Here is a 15,206-nt window from a genome sequence, read left to right on the forward strand (position 1 = left end):
GGCAAGCACTCACACACATAAAAATAAATATTTAAAAGTATACTCTTCTTAAACTATCCTATAACTGAAAAAAACTTCAGAGTACAGTAAATTCTAGCTCGGGTTACCTAAAATTTTAATATAAAAGCTTATTGTGGGACAATAAAGTCTAATAGTTTTGTTATTTTTAAAAGCCCTAACTAAATTTTAATAAATCAATGTATTCATTACTTTATAGCTCATAGGAACAATCTTAATGGAGGAAATATTTATTTTGGCTCATTATTTAGGAAGATACAGTCTGTCGTGGGAAGGAAGGCATGGCAGCCGGTGGTTCCATGGTGCTTGGACCCTGCTGCTTGGTACATGGGGCCAGCCAGGAGACAGAAAGGTCTGCAGGACCCAGGAGGATCTATAACCTGTAAGGCTGCCCCTCAGTGACCTCACTTCCTCTAGTTAGCCCACACATCCTAAAGGCTCCATGAAAAAAAAGAGTACCCCTATCTCTAGACTCGGCATTCAGTCACATGAACCTGTGAATGGCAGTTCAGGTCCAAACTGTACAGTCAAGTAGGTAAGAATTTTGTCTGTTCACATGTTGTATGCTGCCTGCCCCAAGTCGGGCAGATACTTCCTGGTTCTCATTACCTCCTAAGCCTCCTAGGGGAAAATTCCAAGGATGATATTGTCTCACAGATGGTGACTTTTCTCCTAAGACAAATAGGTTTGTTCACAAAAGCTTCTATAGAAACTGGAATATTAAAAACGAAAAACACATTTCTACACAGAATAAGCCAGAAATATGTGGGCGTGCAAATCAAAGCAAAGCTAGCCAGAGTTGGGATCTCTATTACTCAAGTAGCTTGGCTAAATCTTGTGCCTGTATAGAAGGAAAGCCCAGGGTCTCAGACTCTTCCTTCCACTTGGGATGGTTTTCTCTCTTGACAGATGAACTCATTTCCTGAAGTAGAGCAAGTCCGAATCCTGGTGTTGAAAGTAGAAAGGTGGCCTGTGTGGCTTGGGTTTGAGGTCACATTTTTGACCCTTTTGTCTTACCACCTTATGGTGACTGTCCAGGCCTTTTATGTAGGAAAACATTTCTTGGATGCTCTCTTAATTGGACCTGGTGTTACGTTCAAATCTAGGCATAGGAATTATGATTTTAGGCATCTATAGCAAAAGCTAGGGCGACTTAAACTTCGATTCTCTCAGTGCGTTTAACTATTAGGATGCAGAGCAAGCCTCAGACAATGAGCCAGATCCTGTTGTGATTCATAAAGATTGCCACAGACTTCATCAAAATGTCACAAAGTGGGACCATGATGTGGCTCAGCAAGTAGAAGCAGCAGCTGCCCAGCCTGTGACCCTGAGGGACCGGTCGGTCCCCTGGGACTTACATGGGGGTCAAAGGAGAGAAATGGCTCCCTCAGTGGTCTTCTCCCCACTCCCATTCAAGCATGACAAGGACAATTGCCCACACAAAGTCAGGAGATAAATCCACTCTGGAAAGGGTGCTGGAGGCACAGTCGTGGTACCTGGGAACAGGGTCCGTCTCCACGCCTTGGAGTTCACTGGACCGCACAGGATGGAGAGCAGTGAGGGAAAGTTGCGCAGGGCAGCTGATATTTGCAAGACCCGAGGAGAAAAAGTCTATTCCCACGCTCTGTGGGTACACGGCTGACACAGAGGTCACCTTGCTGTATGTTTGTTACCAGCCCCTTTGCCTCAGTTTGAACAGTGTCATTTGCATTCTGTTAGACCCACCCAGAAGCTGCTGTGTAATTGGCAGCTGTCTCTTCAGCCCTCGTCTTCCATGGCTGTAAAGGGAAGAAGACTCAACGTTTTGAATTGACCTTTGTATTCCACCTTGGGATGGTTTTATGGCCTGGCAGATGAAGGCCTTTTTCAGCGCATCTGCAGCCTGTAATCATCCATTTTTATGCAAGTACATATCCTGGAGAATGAGCCCAAAGAGAAAGCACGTCTGTGCTGCATCAGGCAGATCTCGCAGCGAAATGGCAGCCTAGTTTTCATTCTCCTACCATCTGTGGCATCACAAGGATAGCCACAGACTGTCGCTGCCGGGTGCCAAGCTGCTCACTGTGTTTCTACCTGATGAGCCAGAGGGCGGGGTTTTTTGTTTTGTTTTGTTTTTTTGGTTTATTTTTGCTCCTGCTCCACTCTGGTGTATTTGTTTACGGCTTCTCTCTACATAATCATTGCTATTCTGGTCTGAAGAAACTAGCCCCAAGAAAAGAATTCAGCAATACTGCTCCTGCTCCTGGGGACCACTGTCTCGGAAAGTTCCCATTTCCCTTCCTGTTTAACTGCATACGCACCTCCAGCGTTTGCTGTGTATTGTTTACTTTCTTACTTAACCTTATGTCCACATTACAAAATAAAATTCCAAGAGCAATCTTCCAGAAACTACTTCACTCAGGAATTTAAACATTGCTCGCATCGTTACTCGGCAGTCCCTCTGCTCGGCGTTTGCCCAGGAGAAATGATGACTAACAAACGCCTGCATTAACACATGCTCACAACTGTCCAGTGCAGCAATACTGATAATAGCACAAATATGGCAACAACCAAAATGTTCACCCATTAATGAACAGATAAGCAAAATGTGAAATAATCTGTATAATAGAATGCTGTCTGGCAGTGAAAACAGAATGCAGGGTCAACTAGAAAGATACTTCAATAATATTTAGTGCTTGCAGTGCAAATATGAGGCTCTCCAGAGCCCACGTAGATGCCAGGCAGGTGTGGCATGCCCACTAATCCCTATGCTCCCCCCAGAGGCAGAGACAGAGTCCCCGGGGCAAGCTGGCTAGCTAGGCTAGCTGAATCTGCAAGTCCCTGGGTCAGAGAGAGACCTAGCCTCAGTTAATAAAGCAGATAGTAATTGAGGAAGGCGCCAATATCAGCCTCTGGCTTTCACACACATGTGTGCTGACCCAGATTCAAAATGCAAATGCACATGTCCATTACATACATATACATACTAAAGAAGAGAGATACCTAATCTGTGTATGAAGTTCGAAAATATTTGTGGTAAGTAAAGGGAGTAAGCTATAAAAGCCATGTATTGTATAGTTCCATTCATTGAAGTGACTAGCGTAGGCAAATTTATTGAGACAGAAAGTAAATTTGTGGTTTTCTGGGGCTGGGGAAGGATGCGATAACTGGAAGTTGGAGAGACTATCCTGAGTTCCCCTGGTGCACCAAAAGTGTTGTAAAAATAAATCATGATCATGGCTTATTGGCGCTTGCCTGCATTTTTAGCACTGGGGAGGCTGAGGCAGCAAGATTTAGACTCTGAGGCCAGCATGGGCTACATGGCAAGACCCCATCTTAAAACAACAACAAAATGCCATGACGTTTCAAACACTCTGTGAGGATATTAGAACACACTGAACCATGTTCTTTAGATGAGTGTATTTTACAGAATGTTAACATCCCTTTGATGCTATAAAAATGTTCTTATACACAGAGAATTAATATTTGCATTTCTTGCCAGGTACTTTAGTGACAGCCATGCCATAGTAGATAGTCATGCTATCCAGTAAAGCTTGCCTCAGCTCGAGTGCTGCTGCTGCGCATCCCATAGCAGCTGCATGGCTTGAGGCAAGTGTCTCTCCACGGACCCCAAAATCTTTAGAGGCCTCTGAGATCCTGTCCAACTGTCTATACAAGGAGGCAAGTAAATATTGGGGCATCAGCCTAGTGAGGCTGATCCCAGCACTCAGGGAGGCAGAGGCAGGTGGATCTCTGAGTTCCAGGCCAGCCTGGTGTACAAAGCAAGTCCATGACAGCCAAGGCTTCACAGAGAAAGCCCGTCTTGAGAAGCAAAACAAAACAAAACATCAGGGCATCTTTGACAGCTGTGTCCCTTGTTATGCTTGAGCGTAACAGCAGTGGGCTCACTGGTGGTCTTCCTCGTCATGTTCAAGTGGACTTTATTAAGCAGCTAAAATGCAGAGCAAGTCTTCCCCACCTTGGGCACAACAGGCCAGATAACACTCAGCTTGGGTGCTGTCCTGCACATTGTTATGTGTTTAGTGGCACCGCTGACATCTACCCTCTGGAAAGCAAATACTATCTCCCCTTCCTTTGGGACAACCCAAAAACCTCTCCAGAGTTGTCCAGCTATTGCCTGGATGGTAGAATAATTTCTGGTTGAACAGTTTCTGGTGTAGAATAACAATTTATCAAAAACAACCAAAAGGGTATGTTCTTTACCTATAAAGAGCTGAGATGGGAGCATAGGTGCAAGTAGAAACAATCACTGGAAGAAACTTGATTTTATTTTCCAGAGACAAGGAGAGAAAAATGACCTTGTTTTATGTTGATGCTTGCAATGTTTATTAGTTATATTTTATCTAGTGTGGTCGTAGGAGAGAAAGAGAGAGAGAAAGAGAGCGGGAGGGAGGGAGGGAGAAAAACAAACTAAAAGCTATGAGCTGGGCCTAGTGATGCACGCTTTTAGTCCCAGCACTCGGGAGACAGAGGCAGGCAGATCTTTAAGATCAACACTAGCCTCGTCTACAGAGCAAGTTTGGACCAGCCAGGCCTACGTAGAGAGACTGTCTGAAAAGAAGGAGAGAAAGGAGCTATGAGATCCACTTCAGAGTGACACAGACCATCCATAAACATACACAGACAGGATTTTAAAACAGAAAAATGGGGTGGGGAGTGGCGATTAGGATGAGAGCAAAAGACAAGTACGCAGCTTTATTTACCTATTTCTTTATATCTTGCTGATGTGTTTATATCCCATTCAGAGCCCAGGCTGTGGGTTAGGTGATAGGATCTTATAGAAAAAAAAGTGAACTGTTCTCTGGAGTGTACCAAGGTTTGCAATGGGCCTACCATAGAGGGCAGAACTTGAGCTAGTCTCAAAGTAGTTTGTCCCTCCTACTCAAGTTCAGAAAGTCCTTCCTCTCTTGTTCCTCCATGCAATTTTTAAAATTTGCATAATTTAATTGGGGTGCATTATTTAATGAATGCCAAGTGAAATATTTATGATCTATCTCTAAAGATATAAATTATTCAGATCTTCTGAAACCTTTCAGAGATAGGTAAAGTAGAAGGTGTTTGAAAGAGAAAGCTTGTGTGACGGCACAGGGAATAAACTCCAACTTAGAAGTATAAATGAAAGGGAAGCTGTCGCTCTGGAGTGTGTTTGACGTTGTCAACAGTTTACAGTTGTGTATAGTAATTAATCTCTCCAAACTAGAGTGACAGGTAGTGAGTGGGTAGAAACACTTGTAAGTTTTAGAATATGCCGCTTCGACTCAGCTACCCAAAGTGGTACAAAGCTCTGGGGTCCCGGTGTCCTTTCACATAGTTGGTAAAGCCTTGCTTTGCCCTGAGTGTCTTTGCAAGTGACCATGCAGAACTGAGCATGAGCTTTATGGGACCTGCTTTTAAATTCAGCACTTAAAGGATGTTCAAGCCTTTGGAATCAAGATTAGTAAGCCCTGTATCTTTGGTTGATCATCTCAGTAGTTTGTGTGGTTCTAATAAAAGAGTGCATGAAATGAAAATATTGTGCTCTGAAGCCTTAGATTGCTCTTCTTGAAAAATAATTGCCTGAAAGCTGAGGTGACTAATTTTATTCATATCTTAAGAGTGAGGCCGTGATAGAGGGAGAAACACAAAAATTGCTTTTCTTAATAGAACAGGCCATGGAAAATAGTCCAAGACCAAATACTCTTGAAAACTGGCCAGAAATCTTTGTGTCAAAGTGACACTGCTCTCAAGTCTGGATTGTTGTGGCTTGTCCTTGGGAGCAAGCTCTTGCCATGGCCAGATATGATAGTACATTTCTGTAATCAGAGCACCCAGCAGGCTGAGGCTGGACGACTGTGCAGTCAGGGTCATCCTGGGCTACATAGAGATGCTGTCTCAAAAATATAAACAGATAAATTAAGCTGCATGTGACTCAGCACACTGTCACATCAGTTCTCCATTCTCAGAAGCTTAAAACACAGTAGTGTTTACACACACAGTTTATCTGTCTTCATTCACATCTGTGATTGAACTCAGGCCACTGTCCCACAATCACTGTCCCTTTAGGCCACTGTCCCACGATCACTGTCCCATTAGACTAGTCTAAGCAATCTTTTCCATCTGCAAAGAGAACACCTTGCTGGAACACTGGGTTAAAATGACCACCAAACACCCATGACCTTGTTTCATATCATGAAGTGTGTTTTGTACTAGTAGAAAGATCTCTCTAGTTCAAGGGCAGAGAGAAACGATATAGAATAGCTATTATACCCAGTATATAAAGACAGCTCTGTATTAGGGAGAGTAGTGTCAGTATTGCTGTACTGTCCCCATGCCACAACCATGGATTGATTTCCAGTCTCACGTCCTAAGAGCTTCTTCATTTTTTTTTTTATCAGTATTGGGAAATAAATGAGAGTATCTGTGCAGTCTAGGAAGAGAGATTGTTTCAGTGGATGTGAAAAACGGGTAGATGATGGGGTCAAAGTCATTGGGAATAATACACAGTTACAGTACCAGCACCCAGGAGACAAGTGGTCTCAAATTTGAGGTTAGCCTGTGCTATGTAACCCAAGGCCAGCATGAGCTATAGTCCCAAGACTCTGTCACAAAACAAATACATGGATAATAATAATATCATAATCTCTTTTTCTATGTGTAGGGGTGTGCGCGTGCATGTGTGTGTGTGTGCACGTGTGCACGCGCACGCGCACACACATCCACACATGCACACTCCTGTGCTAACCCATGTAGGATAGATGTCAGCTTCTGGTGTAACGGTTCTCAATCTACAGCCACCTTGAATATTTGAGACAGTCTATCACTGGGACATGGTGGTCACTCACTAAGCTCTACTGGCAAGTAAGCACCAAGAACCCAGCTTCCCTTGTCTCTGCAGTGCTGGGATTACAAGTGCTTGCCACCATGCTCAGCTTTCCACAGGAGTGCTAAGGCTCAAACTTACATCCTGAAGCTTGCAAGACTAACGCTTCATCCACCGAGCTGTCTCCCCCAGGCCCTCATATTCCTTCTGTTCTGAGAAATCACTTTTGTTAGCCTGAAGGGACTTTTATAATGTTGACCTGAAACTAGTTCATTTTTTTTTTTAATCTAATCTCTTCATTAGTGAGTTTCTTTGGAAAATTCATTTTCCTTAGTCTGGGTTTTGTACTTGTAGACTAGGCCCTAGTGTGTGAGGATTGGCCCTAAAGTTCTGGAAGGCCAAAGGAAGAAAGGCAGACAGATGCAGAAAGTATTGGGGAATTGGCACAGAAGTGTGGCGCTGGGTGGCCGAAACCCCAGTGAGACCTCCTAAAGTGTGGGTCACAAAGGGGTATATTTATGGGGTGGTACTAATGTGGACATTTTATCTAGACTCCGCCTTATTTATCTTGAGGCTATTAAAAACTCAGACAGATGCCTAGAGCTGGGTCTGAGAGTGAAGCCTGGTGAGTCCACTGCTTTTGTCTGTGCTGGTGGGTGTGCTGGGAAACTACACAGGGAAGCTCAGCTTCCTCCTCAGGGTCAGTCACAGAGGCTATATCCTAAGATGGCTGCGGCTACGACAAGCTGCATGAATTTACACATTGACAAAATGGATACGAGACACAGTTGCCAAAAATTCAACCTAAGGACGTGCCTGAAAAGCTTAGTGGAGGTTGGTGGAGTAATAAATCGTCTGGAATCAGAAGCAGGGGTAATTAAAAACCGTTAGTGTTAGAGCAGGAGGTAGCAATCCTGGAAATGATAATGTGTGGAGCAAGAACATCATTTCTAACCCTGTAAAACTTGACAGTAAGATTTACCCTATTCTCCACGTCTGTATATTGGAGAGGTTGATTACATAGACCTTTCTGACTGGTGAGTATCCAAGCTGTCTTCTCCAGTTATTTGTTTACTGCTGCTATTCCATGGCTAGCTCTGGAACACTGTTTTGTTTTGTTTGAGGTAAGGTCTGAGTATGTATGTTGTAACCCAGGCTTGCCTGGAGCTTGCAGTCCTCCAGTGTCAGTGTCTAGAATGCCGGAATTGCAGTGTGCAGCATCATACCTTGAGATCTATATGCTATGTGATGTGGTCCTTTGGAAGTACAAGAGCCCTGTCTTAGTTGTTGTTCCATTGCTGTAAAGGCGCGTGCACACGCACACACACACACACACACACACACACACACACACACACACACACACTGGCCAAGACAACACTCCCCGCTCAAAGCATTTAATTGAGAGCTCACTTATAATTTCACAGAGTTAGTCCATCATTATCATAGGGGGGAACATGGTAGCAGGCTGGCAGACGTGGTGCTGGAGAAGTAGGTGAGAGCTTTATATCCTCATCTCTGTGGACAGCAGGTTGAGAGAGAGAGACAGAGAGAGAGAGAGAGAGAAGAGAGAGAGAGAGGGGAGAGAGAGAGACGGAGAGAGAGAGACAGACAGAGATAGAAAGAGACAGAGGCAGAGGAGCGAGACAGAGACACTAGGCCTGGAGTGGGCTTTCAAAACCTCAAAGCCCACTGCCAGCGACACACTCCTCCAAGAAGGCCACATCCCTAATCCTCCCAAACAGTTCATCAACTGAAGACTAAGCATGCAAATCTAGAGCCCATGGGGCTGTCTTCATTCAAACCACCTCAAGCCCCTACTTCAACCTACATGTGAGTGAATCCAAACAGAGCAGCACAGCCCACAGTAATGAGCACCTTGGCATCAAGCACAAATTTTTTCCCAATATAAAACCTGGTGCCATTATCCAAATTGTTTAATACTTCTGGAATTGTTATTGAATCCCTGTGAGCATCCAAACTATCAAATGAGAAGATGGAGGGAGAATAGAGCAGAGAGAAGAAGGGGGGGAGCAGGAGGAGGAAGAGAAGGCAGAGGAGGGGGAAGAGGAGGAGGGATGAAGAGGAGGAGGGGGAAGAGGAGGAGGAGAGCAGCTGTAGCTGCTGCCTGCACAATATCAAGCTAGTTGGCATTCTAACATGGAGTGGGAGGGGCCCATGCGTTCCCAGCCCTAAGAGCTATTGACAGTTGCTTCAGGGTGAGAGACAGATTTTCATTCTTTTCTTTCTTTCTTTTTTTTTTTTTTTTTTTTTTAGGGTATGGCCCCTGGAGGTGGGCTATACTCCAAGGGCACATATAGCCAGCACAAACTGGACTCTGTGAGTTATTTTGAAAAACAAACAAGAAGAGGACAGGAGGGGATGAGGAAATGGTAGTGGATCTTGGAGGAGCTGTGGGGCAGAGTAGGAAGTGAATATGATCAAAATTGTATGACATTTTCAAAGAATTGATTAAAATGTATTTTAAAGGAATAAAAGAATATTAGAGTACAGTTTTTTACCTGTTAAATCACTTTACAAAAGAATGGAGAAATCAACTTGAATTCCTCCTAAGAGTGATCAATGACTTAACTACAACATAGTGCCTATCTTTCCTTCGCATGCCCACTCCAGGTGTTGCCACATCTGCAAACTCCCGGGGAAAGTTATGGGGATTCGTGTGCTTCGTTTCTCCCTGGTGGTCATCCTGGTGTTACTGCTTGTGGCTGGAGCTTTGACCAACTTACTGCCCAACATCAAAGAAGACAAAATGCTCACCCTGCGCAGGGAAATCAAATCCCAGAGCAAGCCCTCCCTGGATTCGTTCACTCTCATCATGCAGACGTACAACAGAACAGACCTCCTACTGAGACTCTTAAATCACTACCAGGCAGTACCGAATCTGCACAAAGTGATCGTGGTATGGAACAACGTCGGGGAGAAGGGACCAGGGGAGTTATGGAACTCTCTGGGGCCTCACCCCGTCCCTGTCATCTTCAAACCCCAAACAGCAAACAAAATGAGAAACCGACTCCAGGTCTTCCCAGAAGTGGAAACGAATGGTGAGTCAGAGCTGGGTTCTGGGTCTGAAGGGGCTCCTGCGGGTGGGTGGACGGACTTCTGCCTTTCAGGGAACTTATCGTTTTTTTAAAAAGCCCTTTGCAGCACTTAAGAAGCAGTTTCCAGGACCCCAACAGGAAGCTCCCTGGGGGAGGAAATCACACACATCCTGAAGAGGTAGTGTTGAAACATTTTTAAAAGGCCTGCTGTGTGGCATAGCACACACAGGGTGTATATTACTCACTACAGAAAAAGCCATAAAACTGCCCTAGTCAGGGTCGCTATTGCTCTGACGAAACACCATGATCAAATGCAACTTGGGAAGGAAAGGGTTCCTTTGGCTTACACTTGCACATCACTGTTCATCCTTGAAGAAGTCAGGACAGGAACCTGGACGCAGGAGCTGATGCAGAGGCCATGGAGGGGTGCTGCTTACTGCTGTTGCTCCCCATGGCTTGCTCAGCTTCTTCTTGTTGTTGTTGTTCTTGTCGTCCTTGTTGTCGTTTTTTTAGTAGAACCCACAACCACCAGCCCAGGGACTAGCACCACCCACAATGGGGTGGGCCCTCCTCTTATCAATCACTAGTTAAGACAATGCCCTACAGGCTTTCCTACTGAGGCATTTTCCCAATTCAGACTCCCTCCTCTGAGAGGGCTGTAGTTGTGGGAAGTTGACATAAAGCCAGCACAATGACATTTATACTTAATGTAATGGTGTTGCTCTTTATAACAGTTTCTCTGGGGTGTGATTTTTTTTTTTTTTTAAAGTATCTCGGCTTTGCTTAAGGGTACATTAATTTTCTGGGTTGGTGGGACTATAATTGCATTATGATATTTTCCCCTTAGTCAGAACTTTTTTTCTATTAGACAAATCTCTCTAAGAATACATTTTAATTTTACTAATTGGGTTTAAACATAATCGGTTTGAATGGTCTGTGCAGACACAACTGTATCTCACTGATTTTTGCATTCATTTCCAAACTGTTCAATGTATTTTTTTTCCCTTTCCATTGCAGCCATATTAATGGTAGATGATGACACACTCATTAGCGCCCAGGACCTTGTTTTTGCCTTCTCAATTTGGCAGGTAATGTTGCTATATCTTTTATGATACTGCATAGCTAAAGTTTTATCCATGAACTACCTAGTCAGGGCAGCTTAGTTTAGGCAGTATCTAAAACATCACTGAAATTGTCATAGGCCAATTCAAGAGTTCCCAAGCTCAAGTAAGACAACATGGAAGTTGGCTTAACATTTTGGTGTAATAGGGAGAAAAATTGGAATTAACTTCCCCAAAACAATGAACTGATGCGGTGTAGCCAAGACTACCATGAAGAAAAGCTTTCCCAAACCATTTGTGTCTCAAATGAAACATGCATTTGTGTGCTAATAATGTAAAAAAAAAAAACAAAAAACAAAAAACAAACAACAAAAAAAAACTCTTATAAAAGAAAGCATTTCTCACCTTGACAAATTGTTTCCTAGTTGAGACCATGTTGAGGAATTTTGAGGTAATAATTCTGTGTGTGGCATTGTGGTGGCAGGTGTCTGTTTTGGCTTGATTTTCCTAAATGCCAGCTTGACTAGACAGGCAAATTGCTCACTAGTTCTCCCACTGAACCTATCGTGATTATAGCAGAGTTGTATACGCTACATTACAAATTACCTGAGTCCAGAACTCTGTGCAAGTCGTCTGACTCGATACTCTGCTACCTTGATGATCAGATTTGCCTCCCTAAGGCTACCTGGGACAAAACAGCATGGGATATGAAGGCCAAATGTCAATACAAGTGCTCTGCCAATACCAACCTTTTAAATGCTGCCGTTTTTAGTTTCTTGCCTGGCATATTGATTAGTAAATTGTACTTTTTCCTATATTAACAGTTTTCGCCTGCCCTGTAAACAAAATCTTCTTAGGCAAAAAGTTCTTCAGCTGTGGGATTTCTACTTAAGAGTTAAAAAAAAAAATCAATCTACCCTATATATAAAGATGGACTCAGTAACAATGTAAAGATTGTGATTGGTTGGAGCAATCTGAATAGAAGAATAAGGAAATATAATAGTATTTTAAGTTTTATTCATAAAATATTAAGAACCATTTTAGTACATTAACTAGGAACATCTGGCTGTGCGGTGAGCCTGATCAGTGCTCTGCATCTCTTCATAATTAGGTGTGTTGGCAAGTAAGACGGAGAGGACTATTACCAGTGCCTACACATGCCTGGTACTCCCTCACCCTTGCTGCCTTGCCCTGCCTTTCTCTAGCCTGTGAGACTTTTCAGAATCTGGACTGTATAATGGTACTTCTTTGAAGCCTTTGTCCTCCATCCATCACCTGAATATCCCCTCTGCCTCCAGCAACCCAACAACCTTTCCATCCTCTGACCTCTCAGGGTGTGGAAATTCCACACCTCCCCATCTCCCCACCACCACATGTGAGCTCTTTGAAGTGAAATTTAATTCATTAGATTGAGTGTGTGTATGTGTGTGTGTGTGTGTGTGTGTGCGTGTGCGTGTGCGTGTGCGTGTGCGTGTGTGTGGGTGCGCTCGCCCCCTTAGCTTCAGCAGATGAAACTCAAACTGGGTGAAGTTCACATTATTCATAATAGTAAATTAAACTTTTAAACTTTCAATACTTTAAATTCAGTGTTTTCTTTTGCTCACTGTTTCTTTGTCTTACCTTTAGTAAGTCCTTCCTTAATAGAATTTTTTTTCCTACTATCTACTCATATCTTCAAAAGCCATATCTTATCTTAAGTGTATGTAAATATGTAATTTATGTTGTATTTCCTTATTTAAATTCATATTTTTAAAAGAAAATATCAAAATTTGAGAAGGCATAAAATATAGCATTGTTAAAAATAAATCATGACTTTCAAGAGCATTAAAACCAACATTGAAAAGCAGTAAAAATCAGTTCTGTAGCTGGGCAGTGGTGGCACTCGCCTTTAATCCCAGCACTCTGGAGGCAGAGGCAGGCAGATCTCTGTGAGTTCCAGGCCAGTCTGGTCTACAGAAAGAGTTCAAAGACAGAACTACACAGAGAAACCCTGTCTTGGAAAACCAATCAGTTCTATGGATGTATAATTTTATATATACTTAAGAGGTTAAAATAGTTTTTCAAAATGCTCACTTACATCCTATAATAATATTCTTGAGATCAACTTTCCTCTTTGTTTGTCTGGTGGTGGTGGTGGTATCAGGGAGTGGGGATTGATTTGTTTCTTTGGTTTGGCTTTTTGAGACAGGGTTTTTCTGTGTAGTCCTGCCTGTCCTGGAACCCACTCTGTAGATCAGGCCGGCTTCGAACTCACAGAGATTCTTCTGACTCTGCCTCCCGCATGCTGGCATTAAAGGTGTGTACCTCACTGACCAGCTTGGTCAACTTTTCTTAGAGAAAACTTTGAAGGGCTAGACGCCCTGGTGACTAAGATTTGTTTGGGTCAAATGTTAGAATCCGGAGAATATTTGAAAGGTAAGAATTTTACGGAGAGGTTTTGGTTGTGGTAGAACTTAAGCTCTAGACTTATCAGAAGGCAAAGTTATGAAGTTGTCTAGAGTTCGAGGAAATTGGGGTGAAAAAAATCAAGAAATAAGGAAAAGTTGACAAATCAGCTACATCCTCTGTAATAAATAAGCCTTTTTGTCTCTGTCTTCTCTAAAGAAAAGCCACACTTGATTGTTCCTTTCCTCTTTTCAGCAATTTCCTGATCAGATTGTGGGATTTGTACCTAGAAAACACGTCTCTACTTCATCCGGTATCTACAGTTACGGAGGTTTTGAGCTGCAGACACCTGGGCCCGGAAATGGTGACCAGTACTCCATGGTGCTCATTGGAGCCTCTTTCTTCAACAGAAAATACCTCGAGCTCTTTCAGAACCAGCCTGCAGCAGTCCATGCGTTGATTGACGAGACTCAGAACTGTGATGATATTGCTATGAATTTCATCATCACCAAGCACACTGGGAAGGCTTCAGGGATATTTGTGAAACCCATAAACATGGTTAATTTGGAGAAAGAAACCAACGGCTATTCTGGAATGTGGCATCGGGCAGAGCACTTTCTGCAACGATCGTACTGTATAAATAAGCTTGTTAGTATATACAATGGCATGCCCTTAAAATACTCCAACATTATGATTTCCCAGTTTGGTTTCCCATATGCCAACCATAAAAGTAAAATGTGAACAGAAAACAAAAACAAACCCAAAACATTGCTAGGTTTTTGAGTGGCTTCTCCATGCTGTGTATTATTGTTTTGTAAGCAACACCATGAACTCTTATCTAGTCCACAAGTCTCTATAATAGAAAAAAAATACACATATGCAGTACTTCTAGTATATGAAACACAGAAGCCAAGAAGCCGATCTCACCTAGATAGGCTTTTTTGTGAAGAGCTTTTGTTCAAGGTTGTAAGTCCTTGGTCACGATACTATTGTTTACATCTCGAGACTGCTCTCCAATTTGTTTGAGCCCTGGCATTTGCCTTAAGGACCTACAGCAAGCTGCTTCTAGGACCAGAGACTCAAATGAAACATTTTTCAGCTTTTCAGTGAAGGTTGACTATTTTTTATCTGAAGCCTGAAATGCTTCTTCAGCTAGTTAATGCCTGCAGTATAGGGAAAAGCCATGTCAGGAGAGTTTAGTCTGAACCCTGGGTGGAAAACCAGGAAATGCCTGGTTGCCGGCATCCTTTCTGGCCATTCTAACCAGAACTGACTATGCCCAGCTTGGTTTTGATAAAGCTCTCAGTGATGGTATTTTTGCTGTTAAGCCTGTTGTGACTGGGAGTGTACGTTTTCATGGCTGACCATTGTCTGTTTATTGTTGTTGTTGGGTTTTCTTTCTTTTTCTTTTCGGGGTGTGTGTGTATGTGTGCGTGTGTGTGTGTGTGTGTGTGTGTGTGTGTGTGTGCACGCTCGTATGTCTACACTGCATGGATCACTAAAATATGCAGCCCATGTTTCTTATATGCAACCTATATGCAGCAAGGAGTAAATGTGTCCCTGCAATTTGTCACTGTGTGTGACCTTGAGAATGTACATTAGTTCTCATATTTTACAGATTGTGTTTAATAAATAAGTATAAAATAACTTCTGAAAGAATGGTTAAGTAGAAGCTAGCAGAAATTAAAAACCTTAGTGTCAAAGATGTTTATTATGAAAGCATAGGCTACCTTGTGAATACTTAATAACTGTATGACACAGAAATGTTTGCATCCTGAGCCCAGGATTCTGTTGGGATTTTTTTTTTTTTTTAATCCCAAGGCACTATTCATTATGATGAAATTTCAATTACTAAATTGTTTGGAAGAAAAAAAAAAAAAAAGA

At 42.8% G+C, this 15,206-nt stretch overlaps 1 protein-coding gene across 2 annotated transcripts in view; it reads left to right on the top strand.

Annotated features, from left to right (window-relative positions):
• Extl2 (exostosin like glycosyltransferase 2) overlaps positions 1-14,687 on the top strand; it is a 20,886-nt gene extending 6,199 nt beyond the window's left edge. Inside the window, exons 3-5 of one of the 2 annotated variants that reach the window (XM_051165609.1) lie at positions 9,452-9,879; positions 10,894-10,964; positions 13,578-14,687. In XM_051165609.1, coding sequence (XP_051021566.1) covers positions 9,452-9,879; positions 10,894-10,964; positions 13,578-14,063 — 985 coding nt within the window. In that variant the 3' untranslated portion in view covers positions 14,064-14,687. The remainder of the gene's footprint in view (positions 1-9,451; positions 9,880-10,893; positions 10,965-13,577) is intronic. The other variant, XM_051165610.1, reaches the window with a different exon arrangement.
• Positions 14,688-15,206: the final 519 nt, after the last annotated feature.

The sequence above is a fragment of the Acomys russatus genome, chromosome 23, assembly GCF_903995435.1.
Source record: "Acomys russatus chromosome 23, mAcoRus1.1, whole genome shotgun sequence".
NCBI classification, from domain to species: domain Eukaryota; kingdom Metazoa; phylum Chordata; class Mammalia; order Rodentia; family Muridae; genus Acomys; species Acomys russatus.